The sequence below is a fragment of the Alosa alosa genome, chromosome 9, assembly GCF_017589495.1.
Source record: "Alosa alosa isolate M-15738 ecotype Scorff River chromosome 9, AALO_Geno_1.1, whole genome shotgun sequence".
Classification (NCBI taxonomy): Eukaryota; Metazoa; Chordata; class Actinopteri; order Clupeiformes; family Clupeidae; genus Alosa; species Alosa alosa.
In genome coordinates this window covers 26,100,800-26,122,734 of record NC_063197.1, presented here as the reverse complement: position 1 = coordinate 26,122,734, position 21,935 = coordinate 26,100,800, and the positions used below count along the sequence as shown (strand labels likewise).

General features: G+C 46.1%; 1 protein-coding gene across 5 annotated transcripts in view; it reads left to right on the top strand.

The window, feature by feature from the left end:
* The first annotated feature begins 374 nt into the window (after positions 1-374).
* osbpl9 (oxysterol binding protein-like 9) overlaps positions 375-21,935 on the top strand; it is a 31,726-nt gene continuing 10,165 nt past the window's right edge. The window contains exons 1-11 of one of the 5 annotated variants that reach the window (XM_048253068.1): positions 375-498; positions 1,762-1,812; positions 4,153-4,231; positions 10,488-10,564; positions 16,554-16,649; positions 16,842-16,889; positions 17,325-17,354; positions 17,456-17,506; positions 17,933-17,971; positions 20,300-20,393; positions 21,133-21,237. In XM_048253068.1, the coding sequence (XP_048109025.1) occupies positions 388-498; positions 1,762-1,812; positions 4,153-4,231; positions 10,488-10,564; positions 16,554-16,649; positions 16,842-16,889; positions 17,325-17,354; positions 17,456-17,506; positions 17,933-17,971; positions 20,300-20,393; positions 21,133-21,237 (781 nt within the window). In that variant the 5' untranslated portion in view covers positions 375-387. Of the gene's footprint in view, positions 499-852; positions 870-1,761; positions 1,813-4,152; positions 4,232-10,487; positions 10,565-11,637; positions 12,009-14,037; positions 14,339-16,553; positions 16,650-16,841; positions 16,890-17,324; positions 17,355-17,455; positions 17,507-17,932; positions 17,972-20,299; positions 20,394-21,132; positions 21,238-21,935 lie in introns of those variants that run through there. The other 4 variants (XM_048253071.1, XM_048253069.1, XM_048253072.1 and 1 more) reach the window with 4 other exon arrangements.

Genomic DNA, 21,935 nt, shown 5'->3' with positions numbered 1-21,935 from the left:
AATTTATCCATGAGAAATAAGTGTAACTTTCAGTGGGCTACAAAAGGTAGCATTCTGAGACAATCTTTCTAGGATGACTGCTTTGTCATCTTGAAAATTCATTAAATATTCCTATTGATTGGAATCTTTTAGCCTATCTGTGATAGAAATAGTCTATTACATCCTTCATTTCAAATCCCCATGTGTAATCCAGTCAGACATGTGTCACTCTAAACAACCCAACCAGTAAAAAAGGTAGCTATCCAGACAGTGTAGAAAAGCCTAGGTCCCACCTGAGCTCCACACACGCGCTGTGTCAGGTGATGACGTAACATCTATGTTTTTTTTTTTTTTTTCTTTTTTTTTTCGCATTTGCTCCTCCCCTCGGAACCGCGGCCAAGTGTAAAGATGGCGTCCATCATGGAAGGACCGCTGAGCAAATGGACTAACGTCATGAAAGGTTGGCAGTATCGGTGGTTTGTTTTGGATTACAATGCTGGATTGCTGTCGTATTATACGGTAAGCATTTCTAAGACAGATACTTGGAAAAGTGTGAGACTACGACAGAGGTCTGTGTCGGCTAGCTAGGGACATACCTAAGGTCTATGAAAACAGTATGGGCAGGAGGCCTGTTGCCAGTAGTTGGATATCTCAGCTGGTACATGGGGCGGGTTTACTTCACTGACGGTAGGATTGACCTATCAGGACAATTCTTTAAAGCTCCTTGACAAATGGTGGCATACATCCTTTGATTTTATTTGCTTGTGTGTTCAACAACTTTGCAGTGAAGCAACATCCCAAACGTAGCGAAGATGCTACCTTTGGCCCCGTACTGCTAGCTAACGTTAGCTAACTAGCCATCGATACAGCTTGTCAGCAACATTTAAAGGGTGGGGGCTTCCACGTGTGGCATTTTTCCAGCTATCTTAGCTCCTAGATATAACTGAACAAAATACTGAGAATTTAACCAAACTTGGTAATATAATATTACCAAACTTGTTATGCTGTGGGCCAAGTTACCAGCTTTGCTTGTGCATAGCAAGGAGTTCCCACAGTGGTAAATATGCAAAAACAGCTGTTTTGGTGGATGTCAAACTTGCTTTCGGTACTTATTTATTCACACACACACAGATTATTTGGAACTGACCTGCGTTACATGTATAGGTTTCATTTGCAAACTATTAAATCAAGCTAGTGGCTAGGCCTTTACGCCCCCTCGTCGCAAAGTTAATTTGTGAAGCCAGAGAGCTAATGCCAGCTTTGCCAGCTAACGTTGGACATCTAGGATCACCTTTATCACAGCCTTCGTTTTGTTTTTGTTTTTGGAGCGGGGCGGGTGTAATACTAGCTCTTTGGCTCTCGTTTTGTGATTACTGAAAACAAGATACCATTGCAGGGCATCTAGGCTAGTATTTCACAAGGAGTGCAAGATCACGTTGAGCTACAACAACACTATGCATAAAGTAGAGAGCACGGAACACTGTACGATTGAACTAAAATGTTCCCGACACTAGGCACATGATCATGAAAGGGCCTCACATTTGAGTACTGCTATTTGAATGCCCTCCAAAAATGCAGACCTACTGAACACGTTTCACCACTCAGCGTCACCACGCAGAAATATCCCCAATTGTTGTCATGTGTTGTTAGCCACCAAACTATTCTGCTTACCTTTCCCTGTTCAACTACATTCTCATAAGTTTAATTTTGTATAGACTTGTTAGCCTCTGACCTCTCTGTTTTTACTGACTGCTGCCGTTTGGCTGTTTGTTTTGTCCACAGTCTAAAGACAAAATGATGCGTGGCTCCAGAAGAGGCTGTGTGCGTCTGAGGGTAAGGCGTTGACAGCATGTTTCCTTTTCACACTCTAGTTTTTCTTCCTTACTTTTATTACATATCACTCACTCCCCTATGTCTCTGGGGCTGATATAGCATGCTGGCAAAGGAGGAAAGAAAGATCAGATATTGGGTCATGGCCACTAAATCTGGCAGATAGAGAGGGCTCTGTCATTTTCTTTTCAGTGATATCATTTTGGGGTGTGGTTAAAGTAAGCAGTGCTCTCTTAAGCTCTTGTTTGTCTTAATGATAAGCCAAGAGAATTTCACAGCAAATGCTTCTTGCTCATGAATGGAATTAAGTGAAAGCTCAAGTTGTTTCTGCCAATATTCTTCATTTAGGCTGTTGAGGTGGTGAAGCAGAGGTTAAAGATAAGTGGCTGTCTTCATTGCTAAAAGAGAAGTAGCAGGCCTTACATTCTGACAGCTTCTTACAAACAAATGTTTAGGTGACGGTACAGATTAGATGCAGCATATCTGTATCTGATGCTGAACAGTGCTTATCACTTTCCTTTTAGTTTTTTTCATCCCTCCCTATAATTTTGACCTTCTCAGCACCCTGAAGAATCCATTTTCAGCAGAAGTTGTAATAGTGAATAGAAATCAATGTCATTTTTGTGCCACTGGATGGCAGCATTGCATTGACGGCAATTGTTATTCATGCGCATTACATAGTCTCTCAGATGCCTCATATCTTTCCATTTAGACAGGCTCTCAGTCTGTATTTCATTTCCTTAATTGAATACCTTTTTTATGAAGGCATGAGCTGAGCTTAACTGGCATGAGTACTACAAGGTAGTTGGTATTCTGTTGGCATCCGTGGAGTTCCACTGGCTGTTCATTTACAAAACCCATGATGGAATCAGCCTGTATTTTGAATGATCTTTTACAGATATCCTTTTCTGGCACTTTTATTATAAGTTTATCTTGGTCTCCGTGCATTCTCGGGCTGACTGCTTTCATAGACTGTAAGGCATGTCTGGGTCTAATTTTACCAAGCCTGTCCCTGCCATTGGTCAGATGACTTGTAATGGAATTACTAAGAAATGGCCCAACTGCTCTGAGCTGAAGTGGCGTGTCAGTCATGGAGGAAGAGCAAGCCATTTTGTCTTCTCCCCTGGGGGCTCTCTTCATGATTAGCACACCCTTAAAGACAGATTAACTTGTACTATGACCTCAACAGACACACAACTCAGTTTCTCCACCCAAACCACATAACTGCCTTCACTGCACAAATCAAAGACTGAAGTCTAGAGCACAATATGCGTTGGTCAAAAAGTGTGTTGTTGCACTTGACTTGCCTGCATGCCTGTATGGCGTTCAGTTAATGTTAATGAGTTCAGTTAATCAGATTTCTAACCAGTAAAATGTCTATTAAAGGGACACCAGGCAACGTTTTCGTGTTAATTAATCATCTTCTTAAGTCGGTATATGGTTAAATGACTCATTACGGGGCGAATGAAGGCTCTCTCGCCCGCCCCTATTGCCTGTAGGAAGAATATCCCACTTGCAAGTTCGGTGTATCCTACCCGCCAACCGAAGCAGGATCAGTTTACAGCACAGAGGCAGGCTAACGAAACGCTAGAGATTGTTGCAAACGTGTGTAAAATGGCAGAGCCTGCAAAGAAGCAGCGAAACCCCTTGACAGAAGACGCAAAGAAAAGGAAAAGAGCTTCAGACCGAGCGAGGGGGAGTTTCGTAGAGAAAAAGCATCACGCTTGCCTGGTGTCCCTTTAACAGCTTGCCATCTCAGTGAATTTCCATTTTGGCCTTTAAAGCGGTCTTCAAAGCATTTTTCAGCCTCTAGCTAAGGAATCCACTATCATTCTGCTGCTACGTTAACCACCCCACCCACACATACACGCACACACACACACACACACCCATTCTGTCTGCAGTGGGGGCCAGTGTGCCAAGCAGAAGTGGTTAATCACACATACACGCAATCCCACTACTCCAGTGAGACATTCCCCCTGGTCTCCCTCTCTCTGTTTTTCTCATTTTAAGTATGTTTTGCTGGTCTCTAATTTTCTATGTCTTTATCCTACAATCGCTCCGTCTTTTTTTTAGTCTCTCCCTTCCTCCTCTCTTGCACTCTCACTCTTTCCTAATTCCCCTGGTCCTGTCCCACCCTCCCTTCCCCTCCTCACTCCACCCAGACCCCCCCTCCCCTTCCCTCGTCTCCTCCCATCTCCTCCCGGCTCTCTCTATTTGTGTTGGAGAGAGGGAGGGAGAGGCAGTGACGTCGTGCTCTGTCTGACTGGTTCCCATTTCTCTTTTTTCTCCCCTTTCTATCTATCTATCTATCTCTCTCTCTCTCTCTCTGCCGTCTCTCAGGGTGCTGTGATCGGAATCGATGACGAGGACGACAGCACGTTCACCATCACCGTGGACCAGAAGACTTTCCATTTTCAAGGTAAGTGGCTATCCCTGTTTTCCAGTCTTATTCCCCCCCCCTCTCTCCTCTCTCTCTCTCTCTCTCTCTCTCTCTCTCTCTCTCTCTCTCTCTCTCTCTCTCTCTCTCTCTCTCTCTCTGTCTCTGTTTTCACCTTCTCATCTTTTCATCTCGTCCTCCCGTTCTCACTGCCCTCCCACCATGCTTCTGTTTTGTAGCGCTGCAGCATGCTGCCGGTGACTCACGTGCCTACATGTAACTAACATCTCTCTCTCTCTCTCTTCACTCTCACTCTCACTCTCACTCACTCACACACACTCTCTCATCCCTCTCTTTTTTTTCTCTCTGTAATATCCAATTCTCTCTTGTCCCACTTCACTCTCTCTCTCTATCATTATTCATCGCTGTTAGTCTCTGCCACTATTCCTCTCATTGTTAAATAATGAGATTATTCCAGCACCTTAGTACACTGATGCAACACACGCACACTAACGCGCACACACATTTTTCATGCCAGTGCTCTGTGTGGATCTTTCCTCCACCACAGGAGGGCTTTTGTCGTCAGACGGCTTCCCAAATCAGCCGTGACGAGGACGGGCAGGGTGGAATGTTTGTTTTGAGGGTGTGCGGAGGGTGGTGGAGCTGGTGGTTAGGGGGTGGGGGGGGACTCGGTGGACCCTCTTTGATGTGATTTCCCCACATTGGCTGCCATTGGAACACTGACACTGTGAGCTCCGATTCCTACCACTCCTCTCCGGCAGTATCAGGAACAGTGGACTTCACAGGAATAACCCTCATTTGAACTGCCTTGAGACCTTCGAGAGTGTTAGCGTTTGTCTGGCGCTTGGGTCCATACCACACCCCTGCCCAGGACTGCCAGTGCTGGAGATCAGGGAAGCAGCAGGGAGGGGGTGTGTGAGAATGACCCCTGCTAAAAACAGCACCCTCTCCTCTACAGCAGTTTGGCTTCTGGGCAGAGTGGCTCTACATGCAGCTGCTGGTTGCTAGTAGCTGGTTGCTGGTGGGTCCGTGAGGCGACTCGGCGCTCTCTCTCCTCCACCTCTATGTCAGGTGGCTACGCTCTTCCTCCTCCTCCTTTTCCTCTACTCTCTTCTCTAGTCGCCCCCCTGCTCTCGCTGCCCCATCCTTACGCCTCTCACCGCCTAGCTCACTCCACCCTCCTGACACATTCACCTCCATGCCTCCATCCATTGCTATGTTCCGACACTGTATGCTGTGGCTCTACAATAGGAAGGGTAAGGCGGCGATCGCTTCTGCATGCTCACTCAGGGTGGAGGTGGGGGCTAGGACTAAACAAAAGGGAAGATGCAGTTAAAATCTCAGGGCAGGATGCCTTTTTTGTTGTGTGTGTGTGTGTGTGTGTAGAGAGTGATTGTGTGTGTAGTAAAGAGAGAAAAAGCGTGAGTTTGTGTGTGTGTGTGTGTGTGTGTGTAGAGAGTGATTGTATGTGTAGAGAGTGATTGTGTGTGTGTGTGTAGTAAAGAGAGAAAAAGTGTTTGTGTGGTAAAGAGAGAAAAAGCATGTGAGTTTGTGTGTGCATGTTTTGACATAAGGGTCCCGAGTTTGGAGTTGCACACAGTAGTAATCAATGGCGCAAGACTTGTAAACATGCAGGCCAGTCTGCTGGATCAGGTTTCTACAGGACCATGCGTTGCCAGTTTTTGTCTGTCCCACTGCATATTCAAGTTGTAGACCTCCTTGCTCTCCAGGACTGAAGAGATAATCAGGTTTAAAGCTATTTTGAGTTACTGTCAAATTAGATCTCATTCCATAATCACTCCGTACAGATTTTAGACATTGGGGCTTTGGTTTTCAGTTATTAAATGGCTTGACTTGATTTAACTCTGTCAAGCAATGTAATTAAATCCCTTAACACATATCCACAGGGATGTAAGGAGGTTATTTCTGTTGTGTGCTTTTACGCTAAGCTCACTGGGATGCAGTGAACTTATTGCTGATCTGTAATTGCCTTCAGACATCAATCTTTTTAGTGTTAGGTATCTGATTTTTTTTTTTTTTTTCTTCAAAAGGCTAAGACTCCTGAGGAGTAAGACCAGAGCGAAGGGGAGGTGGGCCGGAAAAGGGGATGTTGTCCGGGGGAGAGGGGCATCGAGTTCTCAGGGTGTGGGTGAGCCCGTCCTGCCGTGGAGCGCTGAGCCCCCAGGGGAGCTGGCCTTGCACTATCTGGCTCCATCCTCATCCGGAGAGGAGGCCCATTAGCCGTCAACCAGGAGGCTAATGCACCCAGGGAGCAGACGAGAGGGAGAGAGACTCTCCAAGAACAGAGAGGAGACCCAGCGTTGGATTGACAGGAACATTTTGTACTTGGTGATTGCTCTCTCGGAAGATGATTTACGGCAATTCGTTTTTGACTCTGATTCCCGTCGGGAAAAGCTAGGTGGTGAAATGAGAAATCCGAGGATGACAAGCACATATACAAACGTGTTTGTCTGTGTGTGCGTGACCAGATGATGGTACACACATTTGAGTGTGCTGATGTGTGAGATGATGGTGGCGATGATGCGACCAACCACAGGTGGAGGGGCACCAGGCTTCAGGACGGTTTCCGATCATCCGTGAGAAGCAGACGAATGACTTGCTGAAAGGCAAAAGAAGTGCCCGCCACTGCACATCTATTTAAGGTGGCTCATCCATAATTGATCAGGCTTCCTCTCCCTGCCGGTGCAGCAGAGAGCCCCCCAAGTGATCCCACGTTTCCACCACGCTCTGGGCCTGCAGCTCCACTGAGATCAACCATCCTCAGCCAGCTGGCCAGGGGACATGGGGAGCACGACGGGCACAGTTCTCTCTGCTGATGGAGACAGGGAGGAACATGAAAAGGCCCAATGGCAAGGGATGAGCAGATAAGGAACTGGACAGATGGGAATATCTGGAGGAGAGAGGATGAGGACAGGAAGGGAGAGAGAGGGAGGGGAAGGCCAGTGTGGGAGATGATGAAACAGTCAAGATTCAGATTCAGATGGTATGTACAACTCCAGAGTACTCAGTAGGTGCAGATATGGAAGGAAAGGGAATGATGGATCGAGAAAAATGTAGTGAAATTTTAATGTCTAGCAGGGAAAGATGTAGCCAATTATGGCATTGTTTATGCTTTAGCAGCAGTGCGTATCATTGACCCCCACACACACACACACACACACACACTTACACTTCTGGATCTAGCATATTGTGTTGTGCATAGTGAGGGCTGTAGGTTGTGACTGAAGCCTGCTTACCAGTGGTACAGCACCACAGCCTGAGGCAGACACACAGTGGAGAGAGAAAAAGAGAGTGACAGAAAGATGAAGCATAACGAGAGAAGAGAAAGAAACAGAGCTGTGTTTTGCTGCCTGTCCCACGGGAGTCCTCCTATCTCCACGCTAGTCGCAGAGAAGAGAACACCACTGAGCATGCACAAACACCCGCCATTGTCAGGAGCCACAACTAGCACACTGATAACACGACTTGTGCTGCAGTAGAAGCTCTCCACACATAGCCCTGGGCTCCCCTGAACACCCTCTCTGTCTCTCTCCTCCTCTCTCTTGCCATGATTCACCCTCCATCCCTCTCCATCTTGCTTCTCTCTCTCTCTCTTTCTCTTTCTCTCTCTCTCTCTCTCTCTGTCTCTCTCTCTCTGTCTCTCTCTCTGTCTCTCTCTCTGTCTCTCTCTCTGTCTCTGTGTCTTTTGTTCTGTCTTTTTCTTCTCTTTTCTCTGCCCTCTTGACACCAAGCCACTGCGTGCATTCCTTTGTGCTGCTTGCTCCACGCAGGCAGGCTGCGGTTCCTAATCTGTAGGATGTGCGTGTCACTGGTGGCTGCGTGTGTAACGCCGTGTGAGCACCCTGTCCTGTGACCTACACTGATTTCAACAGCAGTGGATAGGACTAAAAAGAAACATTATGTAGGTACAGCATTATGTGGGTATAGCTTGCTCTCTTTTTTTTTTGACAGTACCTGTGAACTGAGAGAGCCTACTTTCTATTTTTGTCTCTTTTTGCAGTGATGCGAGCCCTCTGAAGGTAACGGCTCTCTAGCTCACTCCCCATTGTATATCCTCTCTGCCTCTCCTTCTCTTCCTAGGTTTGTTATTAATGGGGTATTTTCTAGAGAATAGCCCCTTTGTGCTCTAATAGCCCAAGAGGAATGCTTTACTGTAGGTACAGTGGTCTCTCTGCCATCCTTGAGAAAGGGAGAGAGGGGGGGGGGGGGCGGGGGGAGTGGGAAGGATAGCAGCAGTAATTGGATCTCTGCCATCCACCCTCCCTCCTTTCCTCCTGTTGCTTGGCTTGTGTGTTGTAGGGACGTCTCACCGTCCCCCAGTTGGCAGGTGCCAGGATCATGGTGAAATGAATCATCCAGCGAGAGCGACCCCCATCACGCCAGGGCGCCCCAGGGGACTTGCTGTCCCGCCCACGTAGCCACAGAGTCACACCTGGGGATTTTACACCCACCAGGTTAAAAAAAGGTTTCATTTGTTCCATGTGCTCACAGGCTCCCCGATCATGCTGAGTGTCTTGGCTCCCCATTTTGTACAGCATGCTGGAGCTGCCATTGCGCTGTCGGTAGCGTTTGATGCCCCTCCATGCATGTTGGCACAATCTCTGACCAAAAAAAAAAAAGAATCCATCCTCCAACCAAGCAGGCTTTGAACAGAGTGCAGTAGTTGTGTCAGTCACATGACTTGGTGTTGGTGTGCTATTTTGGCTATGGAGCTTCGTTTGTGTTTGTTTCGCCCTGCTAATTTCACATGCATCTGGGGCATTGCTCACTTTGCACTCACACATCAGTGGGAACTAAGTTAGGAGACTCTACCCAGTCATCTGCTGATGATTCCGAACCTAGTGGGGAGAATAAGAGGTACGTCTTCATCTTCAAAGTTTGGTACTTTAGGAGGGTCGTCAGGCCAAGATGGCGGCTGGTTGGTTGAATGGAGGGGTGTATGCAATGGGAGAGATAAGTAGGTGGGATGAGGGGGTTGTGTTCTGCATGGTTCACGGTCCTGCAGTCTGTTTCTCAAGTGTCGTAATCGGCGTAATTACCGGGAACATGAGTCAATGGAAAGATCACAAGGAGGCGATGCAGAGGAGGTAAGCTTACCGCTGCACTTCCGCAGTTGGGAAGTGCATCCGCATTGATTTTGTGCAGAAATGGAGCTCTTAGAAGATGGAGCTTGTATGTATGTAAATAGGTGTGTACATGTCGGAGTATGTTCGTGTTCCTGAGCATATGTCTGCATGTGTGTCAGAGAGAGAGAGAGAGAGAGAGAGAGAGAGAGAGAGCAAGAGAGAGAGAGCAAGAGAAAGCGAGAGAGCGCAAGAGAGAGGAAAAAGAGAGTTTGGCACACGTTAAGGTCTTGGCTTAATGTCCTTAAAAGCTTTGCTGCGTTTGTGCTGAGCCACGTTCCATTCATCATCAGGATGTCGAAGGCTGGCTTTTCACTTCCTCATCAGCACTCTATGGCCCAGTCTTTTTCCTCCATTCTCCTGCGTTGGATCATGCGCCCCTGCAAGTGTTAGGTGTTTGAGCCATCTCCTGCCCTGGCACCTGTAATTTGTTGTGTTGATCAGGCTCGGGAGATCTCTGAAGATGCCGTGTCGAAAGGTGGTTGACCTTGCATGAGAAGATAGGATGTTATTTTGGGAAGTTTCTCACATTCCTTCTAGTGTTCTGTTTTAAAACATCTACCATCTGTGTGTGTGTGTGTGTGGTGATGATGCCTTGCGCAAGTGTGTGCTTTCTGCCCTCGTGAAAAGTTCCTTTAATGTTTTACTGATAAGCCCACAGAAACATGTAGTCCTTTTTCCCCTGCCATCAGTACGACATGTCTAGCTCATTTCGTCATGTCCTGTTCTGATTGCGGTCCACCACAGTTTAGTGGTTATCCAGCGATCCTAAGGATCATCAAGATCATCTGAATCAACATTATTTTTCTTTTTTGGACAGTCCGAATGGGCAGTATTTTCTGTCCATTTGCGGCGATGTCTGTGGACACACTGGGCCTTGCTCACGCAGCATGTTTTCTTAGGGTCTACCTTCCCTTCCTCCCAGTGCAGTTACCCAACTCCACCCTGTATACGAAGGCAACAGGACGTTGCCAGACAATTCTGTAACTGCTGTCAGTGGGGAACTCACCAACTCCCAGAGCTCACAGAGAGAACGATCCTCAGGGACTGCTGCTCCTGGCTGTGTCGAGAGACCCCATCTGGCTCCTGCTAACTGGAGTGTGTGTGTATGTGTGTGTTCATTTCTCCCTCAGCACGTGATGCGGACGAACGAGAGAAGTGGATCCATGCTTTAGAGGGCACTATTCTTCGACACACCCTTCAGCTTCGGGTAAGGACTTCACTGTTACCATTAGCGATTGGATTTGTGTGTGCCTGTGTATGTGTTCAAAAAGTCTTGTCTTTTGTGTGTGTGTGCGCGTGCGCACACACACCTTTTTGTTAAAACCAACCAGAAAGACGTTGTTCAGCTCCTGGTCTGAATGCTTCACTGTCCCACTGTCAGGCAGCCAGGCCCCCTTAAAGAAACCCCAAGAGCAAAACATATTTCCCTTCCTTTCATGTTGTATCTCTTTTCCAGTCGATCTTTGGACATTTAGATCGTGTGTGTGTGTGCATGTGTGCGTGTGCATGTGTGTCTGTTATTTGAGATGAACAGACAGGCTTGCTCTTGCGGAGCCTGAGGCGAGGTGAGCACATCATGTGTAGGTGTCTGAGAGGTAAAGGACTCTTAGTATTGACAATATGCTGCATAGTAACCCACAAAAGAAATTTAAACTTCTGTAAAATACCCATTTGAACTCCTCTCGGTGCGCGGTTTAGTGCTAAGTCTCATTTTTGAATGTGAGCGCTAGTTTATGATGTTCATGGGTTCCCTGCTCGATGTTGTGCATCTCCTGCTCCTCTCTCTCCACTGCAGCAGTGCCACATTCTCCCTCTTTCTCTCTCTCTTTTTTCTTTCTTCTCTCTCCTCTGCTTTATCTTCCCCTCTCTATCTGTCAATCTCTCTCTCCCTCTTGTCTTCTTGCTCTCTGCTACTCCTCACACTCTTTTTTTACACTTTCTTTCTTTCTCTCTCTCTCTCTCTCTCTCTCTCTCTCTCTCTCTCTCTCTCTCTCTCTCTCTCATGTAAACAGCTCTGCTGACTGGCTACGTGTATCCACTCGCCCGCACACCCAGTGTGTCAGCACCGAGTCATTCCAACATGTGACTCCGCAGCCAATCAGAGCACCAGCACGGCTTATTCGCTGATTCCGTCAACTGCTCAAGGTCCTTCTCACCAATTACAGCAGCCCTTTGTGTTTGTCTCCTCCTCTCTCTCTTCCTCTCTATCCCTCCCTCCCTCCCCTGCCTCAAACTATATGCTGCTGCGACTTTTTCTCTCCTTTCTTTCTGCTTTCTTTTTTTCCCCCTCTTCTCAAAGGAAGTGTGCACTTCCTGTCATAAGAGTAAGGCAGATTAGGTTTTGTCTGCGTCGGCGCAGCTGATGGCAGCAACGCAGTGGACGCGACGCTAGCAGCTGGGCTTGTTTTCAAGAGAGGAGAACGGACAGAAAACGAGAGCGCGTGGCATATTGCGTGCGTGCGTGTGTGTGTGTGTGCGTGTGTGTATGAGTGAGAGCAAGGGCTAGCGCTAGTCTGGCAGTCTGTGTTTTCAGTAAGGGTGCGTGAGAGAGAGCGAGAGAGAGAGAGAAAGCTGGGATAAAAGAAGGCTTGGATCAGCTTTGGTCTTGTGCAGTCTTTTAACGAGGCATGTTTCACAGACACAGGCGCACCGTAAGTACTCACTAATGCTCACTGTTCACTGGTCACTGTTTTTGGCTGTTGCTGTTGCTGTTGTCGTTAACGTAGGATGATGCCATGGAAATGGGGTCATCAGAGGGGTGGGGTTGGGAGGGGTGTGTGAAGGATGCCAACAGCTTTTAGGGGTTTTTATCTTTGTGTGGAGGGGGGAAGGGGGGAGTTGGGTTGCTAAATAGCAGATTGAGTAAATATGCTGAAGTGGCAGCCAGCCAGCTACTCTTTTTGCTTTAGCATGAGGGCTACCTCCAGGTTTTAGCAAACCCCTCTGCTTTAAAATGCTGTCGCTGTCTATGTCTATGTCTGTGTGTGTGTGTGAGAGATTGGTCTGTAGCCATTATGAGCACTCTGCTGTTGACGCAACAAAAACCTGAACCCAAAGAGTGGAGCTTTTGTTTGTTTTTTACACTAAACTCTGTCACAGGATGCTGGTGTGGGTCACAGTCTCTCTTCAAAGGAGAAACGGACAAGAGATTGAGAAAACAATAACAAAACAAAAAAACTATTTTTGTTATTTGTCTTCTTTTAAAGAGCACCTTTGTGACACTGCTGTGAGAATGTATGTGCCTGTTGTGTAGGTGTTAATAGATGTCATAGGAGGGGACTGACGTTTTGGGGGTAGAGGGTGACTCTTAGAGTGCAGTGAGAGAGAGGGACATTTCCTGGTGGACGCACGGAGAGCCTGGAGATGCAGGTGTCCTAGCTCTCTCTCTCCCTCTCTCTCTCTCTCTCTCTCTCATCAGCCTCTCTCTAATCTCCAGTGTGGATTGATATTATGGTGGAGATGGAGCAGGATATTGTGTGCTCCTCTGCACGTCCCTGGTACTTGTTTGCTTGTGCTGAGGGCTGCTTGTTACAAGTCAGCTTTTTTCCACAGTACTTGGAATGACTTTTCCAGCCTGCCGTATGAGTAACACTCCAGGCTGAGTAATGGCCGCCGCTTCCTGTTTGTGTCCAAGGTGGACGAGGCTCCTCAGCACGTGACAACGTTGTATTCTTGATGGTTCCTGAGTCAGGTGAGCCTATGACCAAGGACAGAGGAGGAACGAAACGGACAGAGTGTTTTTTTTTTTTTTTATTATTATTATTTATTTATTTATTTTATCTCCCATTTGTCCCATCCTCCATGCATTGGGCTGGCAGGCCTCTGGACTCTGTTGTGCAGGGCCTGCTCAGATGACCTTTTTGGGAGCTAGCGCTAGCGCTGTCCTCCATGTCTGCTGAGGGGAGCCACCCAACCCCCGTTAGAGCGCAGCCCATGCAGTAGGCTTGGAGCAGCACACCTTAGTTCACTCTGCAAAGGCACAGATGGAGATGCCAGAGACTCCTCAGCAACACCAGATTAGGAAAGACGTCAGTGTGGTTACCAGGCCCTTTGGTGGTACATACACAAGTACATTCATGTTATCTTCTGCAACAATGTATCCATTCATATGAACCATCATGTTGCTCTAATAGGTCAGACACTTTGTTTGGTTAGAGTGTGCCAAGGCCACGGCTGAATTTGGCTCTGAGTTCGCCGTAGTAACTAAAGCACTACAGTGTTTGTCCTGGTCAACCAGGCATTGAGACATTTGGATGAGACGGCTTATTTCAGGTCAGGTCAGCTCGGTCATTTTCGAATTCCTGGTTGTGGAGCTGTGCTGATGATTAGATGCATGGGATGGACTCGAGTGACTGGGCTGTGCTGCTGCTTTCCAAGAACTGATCCCGGTTCACTAGTATGGGGCGCTTTTATTTATGGAGAGTACCTGCAGCTCATGCAGAGCCCATCTGACCACAGTTCTAGTGCCCCCCCAAAAAAAAAGTCAGGCAGCTGATCAAGTTGGAAGGGTTCTCTAACTTGTTTACTGGGTAGGGAGAGAGATACAGACTCCATGGATTTGCACTCTTCTATCAAGCAACCTTTGAGCTTAACATGGGACGGTTAGCACATAAAAAAAGCCCCAGCCTAGACTTTGCCCTCTGTGGGCCGTGCTGCTGACCAGTATTTACTGCTTTAGAAGACGGCGGCGTCAGGTTGAAGGGCTTATGGTTTTATAAGGTGAATGGCTTTCCTGCACATCCCTTTTAGAGCCATCACATCTGGACGCTTGAGCTCCAGGGCCTCCTCCAGGCGTTCCTCACCTGCCGGACACCGTCAGGGCCAGGAGCGTCGGCCCTCCAGCCAACCGCTGACCGAGGAGAGCAGCAGAAGTAAGGCGAGCAGTAGCAGGGCTTCCTCTCAGTGGCAATCTGTAGATGGGAATGACCGGCGTCTAACGCCTCGCCACAGTCTGACCGGGCCTGCTCTCGTCCCTCTGTGTGTAAGTGGGGCCTTCGATTCAACGCAAGGCCGCTTGGGTTTGCCAGTGGGGCATGACCGAGCTTTGTTGTTTTTCTGTTTGTTTGTTTGTTTGTGTAGCTGTGTGTTTGTGATGCAGCCTAAGGAAGTCAGGCTTGCTCCAGATTGTGATCAGTGATTTTGCAAAGGTATTTGGCACATCTGAGGTGGTTAGCAGTGAAGTGTTAAATTGTTCCAGTTGTTCCGCTCTAATGAGTCCTTTTGTAAAGTTTGTGATGAAACGTGTGTGTGTGTGTGTGTGTGTGTGTGTGTGCGTGTGCGCGCGCGTGCGCAAAAATAACTTGTTTACATAACTTTCAGGCTGTATGTTTCATTTTCATATCCCTGTTCTACCTGGCAGTTAAGGATGTGCTTTGATTCAAAACAACTCTTGCATCCTGTACAGAGTGTTTTGATGGTCCACCCAATGCTCAGCACCTGTGCCAGAGCTGCTATCTACTTCTCTTTTCCACTCTGAAGGGGAGGTGGACAGTTTTATGTTTAGTGTATGAGGATGGCATTTATATATGTGAGGAAGGCTTTTGAAGTTAAGTAATCATTCAAAATGTTCTAATGCACTCGCATGTGCACACACATTCAAACATGCATACCCATTGGTATGTCGGAGGAAGTGACATGGAAAGGCGTGGACCATGCTGCTGACAACGTCTACTCCTATCGTTAAACTCAATTTCCTTTTTCGCTCTCCAATCTCCACACTTGTTTTTTTTGCTAAGTTCCAGGAAAGCTTGAAGCCAGACAGTCTGTCAAAGAAAACCATTTGCTCCGCAGAGCAACTACCTCTCAGTTTGCTAGTGTCCCTAGGTTCCTCTTTGCAGTTATAGTATCACAAAAAATAACCGGAGTGGGCCCACTAGCCCTCTTCTCCATTTTGTTATAGGATTCAGGGGGATGATCATGATGGAGCAGGCTTAGTTGTAGTCTTTGTGTGTGTGTGTGTGTGTGTGTGTGTGTGTGTGTGTGTGTGTGTGTGTGTGTGTGTGTGTGTGTGTGTGTGTGTGTGTGTGTGTGCGCACGCGCTTCCTGAAGTCAATAATTAGTTCCTTGGTCTTTGCTACATTTATGTTTAAAAAGGAGCGCTTACACCAATCATTAAAATCATTCACTATTGGTCCATGGTCAGTCTCGCTGTTATTGAGAAGAGTCATCTGCAAACTTAAAAACCTGTCTTCCATCATATTGTGAACGGCATTCATTTGTGTATAAAACAAAGAGGAGAGGGGAGAGGACACATCCTTGAGGGGAGCCAGTAGAAGATAAAAGATTGGCAGATAAAGCACCGTTAACTTTAACCCTTTGGGATCTGGAGGTTAAAAAGTCAACTAACCAGGCTATTAGCCCTGGGTTTATGTTGTGTGTCTTTAAAAGTCTGTCTGCTAAAATATGGGGTTGAATACAATTAAAAGCTGATGAAAAATCAATAAATAGTAGTCGTACAACATTTTTTGCCCCTTCCAGGTGGTTAAAAACTGAATTGAGCAGGCTGCCTGTAGCATCCTCGACCCCCACCCGCCCTGTAGGCAAATTGTAAGGGTTCGAGTTGCGTCTGTGTTGTTGCTAAAATCTCCTGTTTAATAATTTTTTAAAAGCCTTCATAATAAGGGAAGTGAGGGCCACTGGCCTAAAATCATTAAGTGATTTAGGTCCCTTGGTCTTAGGCACAGACACAATCACCGACTCTTTCCAGAGATGAGGGACCTGGTGTGATTGGAGTGACTTATCTATATCGATAGATATCTAGTATTGTGTGTGAGTAGTACTTTAATTGTTGCACTAAAACATGCCCTTGTCACACTACCTGGATTGTTTCCCTTTTTGTAAATGGCTTTGGGTAAAAACGTCAGATTAATGACTAAATGTAATGTAAATGTAAATTGATGCTGACACTGTTCTGCTCAAGGCTAACAGGAAACCCACAATGGCCTGCGTCTGGGTTTGCTCTCCTCTTATGATGACTCTATAGAGACTTTAGTCACCGGAGATCAGAAGTACAGAGTGTTAAATGGCACCACGGAGTGACGTCATCGCATAACATGTCTGAACGGTTGCCATAGGGCATGCTAGATGACCTCCCATGCTGGTTATTGATGCCGGTAGACGCCATGTGTGTGGGTGTGGGCTTGAGGTAGACCTTGTCTCACATGGCCTCTTTGTGTCTCTCTCACTTCCAATTTTAGGAGGCAGAAACAGGATTTGTTCCAAGCGTTCAGGACTTTGACAAGAAGCTTGCCGAAGCTGATGCCTATCTTCAGATTCTCATTGATCAGCTCAAGGTGAGATTTTACTGAAATGCTTTGTACTTTTTATCATTATACAACTAAAACAGTCAAGTTGATATTACGAGCATGGTTATATGTTGTATTAGACATTTATTATTTCATGTTCCTTATGCGTTTACTTCTCCCTCGCTATCTCTCTGTCTGTCTGTCTCTCTCTCCACCTCTTGCTCTCTTTCTCTCCTTCAGCTCTTTGATGAAAAAATAAAGGACTGCAAAGAAGATGAGTCACGCAGAGTAAGACGAGCTCCTCTCCCCTTCCCTCCTCTCCCCTTACTTTCTATTTTCATTCCCCCTTTGAAATGATGCTCAGATTGATTTTACAAATCAAAGCTATGTCAAAGTAATTGTCACCAGCCTACATTTTTTCCAGTCCCATTTTGGTAATGCTAAGGTCCTGGGGCTGAGGGCGGCATGCAGTAGGCAGGCTTTAGAGAGAAGTATCTGCTTCTGTTACCAGCACTGAAGCTAAGGCAGAGGTCTTAGGAATGAAGAAGTGGTGACGCTGACCTTGTTCACCGAAAAACGATCACCATTTCAACACTTAATTTACATCACTGGCATGTGTTTTTAAGGAATGTTTTAAGAAATGAATGTTCTCAAAAGGTCTCAATCTACCTCTCCTATTCTCCTTCTCAATCCCTCATTCCTGTTTTTTTGCCTTCTTTACAGAAAATTGAGAACCTAAAGGATACAACTTGTGTAAGTATGAGGGAAATATTCAGTGAATTCTTCTTGCGTTCTTATATCCACGTGTCCACTGGTGCAAAGCTTATGCTCTGCTTTCCCTGTCCCGTTTGCAGAGTATGGTAGAGTCCATCAAACACTGCATTGTACTACTTCAAATTGCCAAGGTAAGATGACTTTCCATTTCCTCAATCACATTTAGTCCCAGACCATCTGTACCACTTGGCAGTCATTTGCTGTCAGTATGCCCCTGCACCAAAGTGGTCAAATTCTTCCCAGTCTTTATTGTACGGTGATGGGAAGACCATGGACACCCAAACAGAGAATTAGCTTAATGCCACAGTCTGCCTTTTCTCCTTTAGAGAACATGCAGAAGCTAGTTACAATTTTTGCAATACAGCTAAATAACTACTGAATGTCAAGATGTCAGAGAATGTATTAACTGCATTTTTAACTTTTTAGTCTGCGGTAAATGTTTTTGATTAATAAGAAACCAGGCAGAGGGTTTCAGCATCATCACTAAGGCCCGGCCCCCCCCCCCCCCCCTCCTCTCAAACCCCTCTTTTTTTCTGTCTCGGACTTTGTTTTTGAAGGATCGAGGTAATGATCAGCAGCACGCAAACGGACTGATAGTAAGTTCTGTCGCTCTCCGACCACAACGTAGTTTGACTCAGCCCAACCTCCTCCGTCTTTTTCGTTTCTCTTTCCCGCTTACTTCACTTCTTCCTCCTTGTTAAAAACAAACCAACAAGCAATCAACCAAAAGAGCAAAACTGGACCGACCAGAATCCTGATCAGAAGTGCATGCCTTGTGATGATATGCCTTGCCCCCCCCCCCACCCCTTCCCCTTAGCTCTGGCTTTCTCTTCTGTGACTCTCTCACGGTGTGGGGAATTCTCTTGCAGTCTCTCTCTCTCTTGGGAAAACTGAACTTTTCCGTACTCTTTCAACTTCTAAAAAAAAACTGAATATGTCTGAAAAACATTTGCCTGCTTCAATCATTTCAGTTGTAATTATAACACGCTAACACCCACACACACACACCCACACTCAAACATATGAAAGCAAATCAGCAATTGATTTTTCTTCAGTAGAGGTCTATTGACTCAACAAGGGCTAATGGATATCTCACTTTATTTAGGACAGCGTACTAACCTCCATAACCTAGGGCCCTATTACATCAGAGTCATTTCATGTCAATAACATGCACAGACAGACCTTAGAAATTTATTTTAAAACACACCTTGGATATTTGGCTGAGTAGAAACTATCGATGTACATAAACATTTGTGTTAAGCCTTGGAACTTAAATGAGTGCTCCTATCGTTGAGATCTGAATTGAGAGACCACGTTTCATACAAAATGCCCTTCCCCAAATCCATCAATGTTACATCACCTGATGCAACATTGTAAGGGGGGAAAATGTTAATTCCATCAGCATAAGTAGGAATGAGTTGAATGTGTTAAAGCTCTGTTAGCATGATGCAGGCACCTCTGCATGCTGTTGTACTTGTAGATGCTGAATTTGAATTGGGGGTTTGAAATGAACTGTCATGATGGAGTGTTGTTGACCTGACTTGCTAGCGTAGGAAAAGTGCTCCTATTGTGCACTGAAGACAAACCTAGTATAGATTCAATGGTTAATGGCCTACTTGTATGGCACACTCAGCTGACCAGTCTTAACACATTGGCTGAAGAGGCCTCTACAGCATGGGGCCTTCCAACAACAGCCACATTTTTGCCGTTTTATTATCCCCCGACCAAGAATGAGCGTTGGCCAGTGAGGCTAGACTAGCATGGTTGATTGTCTAGCATGGTTGATTTGTCCTGCGCGCTGTCCCACCACATGAAGTCAGTTGAGGGAACCGTAAAAAAAGCTCACGTGTGTCTGTGGCCGAGGAGAGTCACTGGATAAGATTTTGAAAGATGAACCATTAACCAGGCCGTGACACAAACGCAGCATACACAATAATATGCTAAAGAGCCCAGCAAAGAGGTGATTAAGCTTCGAGGCCTCCCATTGTTCTGTACAGAGAAGTAAAGAGCTTCTGCTAGCTCAGGTTCAGCATTAGGGGAACCACCTCAGTCAAAAGCAGCAGACTGTTCTTCAGGATCCTTTTTTCACTTGACACTTCTGTTTCTCAAGGGCGGGGTGTTTGTGTATGTGTGTGTGTGCGCTCCTCTGGAAACCTGTATGTGCTGTAATAGGAGCGCTGATGCTGTTTGCCATACCAGTGCATATATCCCTGTAACTGCATGTCCTGTTATGCAGTAGAGTTACTTTAATGGGATTATTTTATACTATGCTATTCCTCAGACAAATATGGGCTTGCTAAAAATAAATGAAGTGACAAAATGCTACCACTTAACGGTCCACTATCCGTGGGTTCTGTGTCCAAAGTGGATTTGATTGTATTATAGTATAGAAGAGGGAGGCTGTTTAGGTTTCAAGGTTTTATTTATTTATTTATTTATTTATTTGTGATCGTGTAAATATTGACAGTAGTGGGAAAATGTAGCCTAGGTGACCTTATTCACAGCTCTTGGAACTTACGTAGACAGGCTGAAGATTCATTTGTATTTTTAGGTTATCCTAGCAACTATAATCTATAAACTACTATAAACCTTCTTTTTTTTTTTATTATTACTCCTTTCCTGACTCCACATCAAACAGATGTCCTGAGGATCTAACAAATCGTTCTTTTTTTAAGATTTGCACCTCTTTGAAGAAGAGGTCATAATCATGAAAATCCCCACTATTGGACAGTCTTTATGCATGCGTCCTGTGATGGGTTCTCAGGAGTAGACCAACAGTAAACATGTTAATTGAATTTCATGTATCGCCCACCCCTATGCATAATTTGGTGTATGCTTGAACAGCCATCAAGTGTGTGTGTGTGTGTGTGTGTGTGTGTGTGTGTGTGTGCGCGCAGTTGTTTTAACCCTCTGGCTCTCTCCAGAGCACCATCAACCCAGTGGATGGGATATACCAGCCCAGCCCTCTGGACTCAGACGTTGTCAACGCCATGCCAACACAGACCACCCTCCCCACAGGTAGGCCTGGCCTGGTACCACCAAAACACATTCCATTCACTTCTTTTGCATGCATCAGATTAGTCGACAGGAATGTGTCAAGAATAAATGCTGGTCCTGCCCATGTGACACAAGTCCAAAGGCCAGCTGGCCCCATCGGTTAGCTGGGGGTGTCTGTGAAATAAAAGCTAGTCTACACAAGGCCTCACAGACCTCAGGGTGAACAGGAGAGTGTTTTCACTTCCTTTGTGTGGTTTCTGGATTGTCGTGACCTTACCTGAATCAGAGCAACTCGGCGTTTCTCCTTCACTACTAGATAACTGCTCTGTCCAGATAACAGAGCTGTCTCTGCTCTTTGTCAGAAGTGCAGTTTTTATATCCAGACTCTGAAGTCTGGGCCAGCATTTAAATTATTAGAGCATGTATTTTTTTTAGCATTTCAGGTTGGAGGTTTGCCTGTTAAATCTGACTCGGTGGCTTTGGCTTTGATGCAAGGGATTATTCCTTTAATCATACCGAAATCGGCACATCAAACGAATACTGAGACTTAATGATATGCAATTTTTTTTTAACCAACCTGTTTGTCTGATCTTGCTCAAGTTTACTGTCAAAGGCGCAGTTAAACCAAAATGTCATGAGGTTTGAGAGTGCAGTTAAAGGAAGTTGCACCAGTCAGTCAGCAGTTATTTAAAGCAACCCCCTCCGATCTGACCTGTGTGTGTGTGTGTGTGTGTGTGTGTGTGTGTGTGTGTACAGACAGATGGGGCACAGATGTGCAAAACTGAGCAGAGGCCGTCGTCTCTGCCGGTGGGTCCCGTAGCCACAGTGATGGGCAGCCTGCAGACGCCCACCCCCAACAGCACGGGTAAGAGCCTGTCACCACATTAACAGTCTGAACATCCCACGTAAACTTCGTAGAGGCATGTTTCTGTGAACCTGAAACAGCCAGTGAAACTTAACAACGCTGATGTGCTTCAACAGTCCACAGCATTAGAGGTAGTATGTGTGCTTAGAATGGGAAGTGTCTCTGTGTGTGTGTCTCTGTGTGTGTGTCTCTGTGTGTATGTCTGTGTGTGTGTGTGTGTGTGTGTGTGTGCTCATCAGTCTGTGGGCTGGAAGGCTGCTGCTGGTGTGGTAGTCGTGTCCGTCACCCATATAACCACAAACGCACATAATATCTCCGAGAAGCCGTGTGGTACTTCTCATTTGCACACACAAATAGTTTGGACACGTGGCAAGACGCGGAGCAGAATGAAGAAGGTTAGGATGGGGAATTGAACTTAATTTCTGTGAGTGTTTCCTTGTAAGATTGCTTAAAAAGGTCATTGTAATCACCAGCCATGATGATGGCTTTTCTATTCCTCTAAGCTAGATTCACTTGCCAGCTCTTTTTAATCTCTGATCTTCTTGGTCTCTGGTATACCCTGTTATCACTTTTTTTTAAGTAGAAATGAGCAGTTTTGTCTAGCCCTGTTGCATGTGAATGGTAAACTTGGACTAGAAGAAGGGAAGCATCTGGCTCTTAGTTCTGCCTGTATGTCCACTGCGTGTATGTCCACTGCG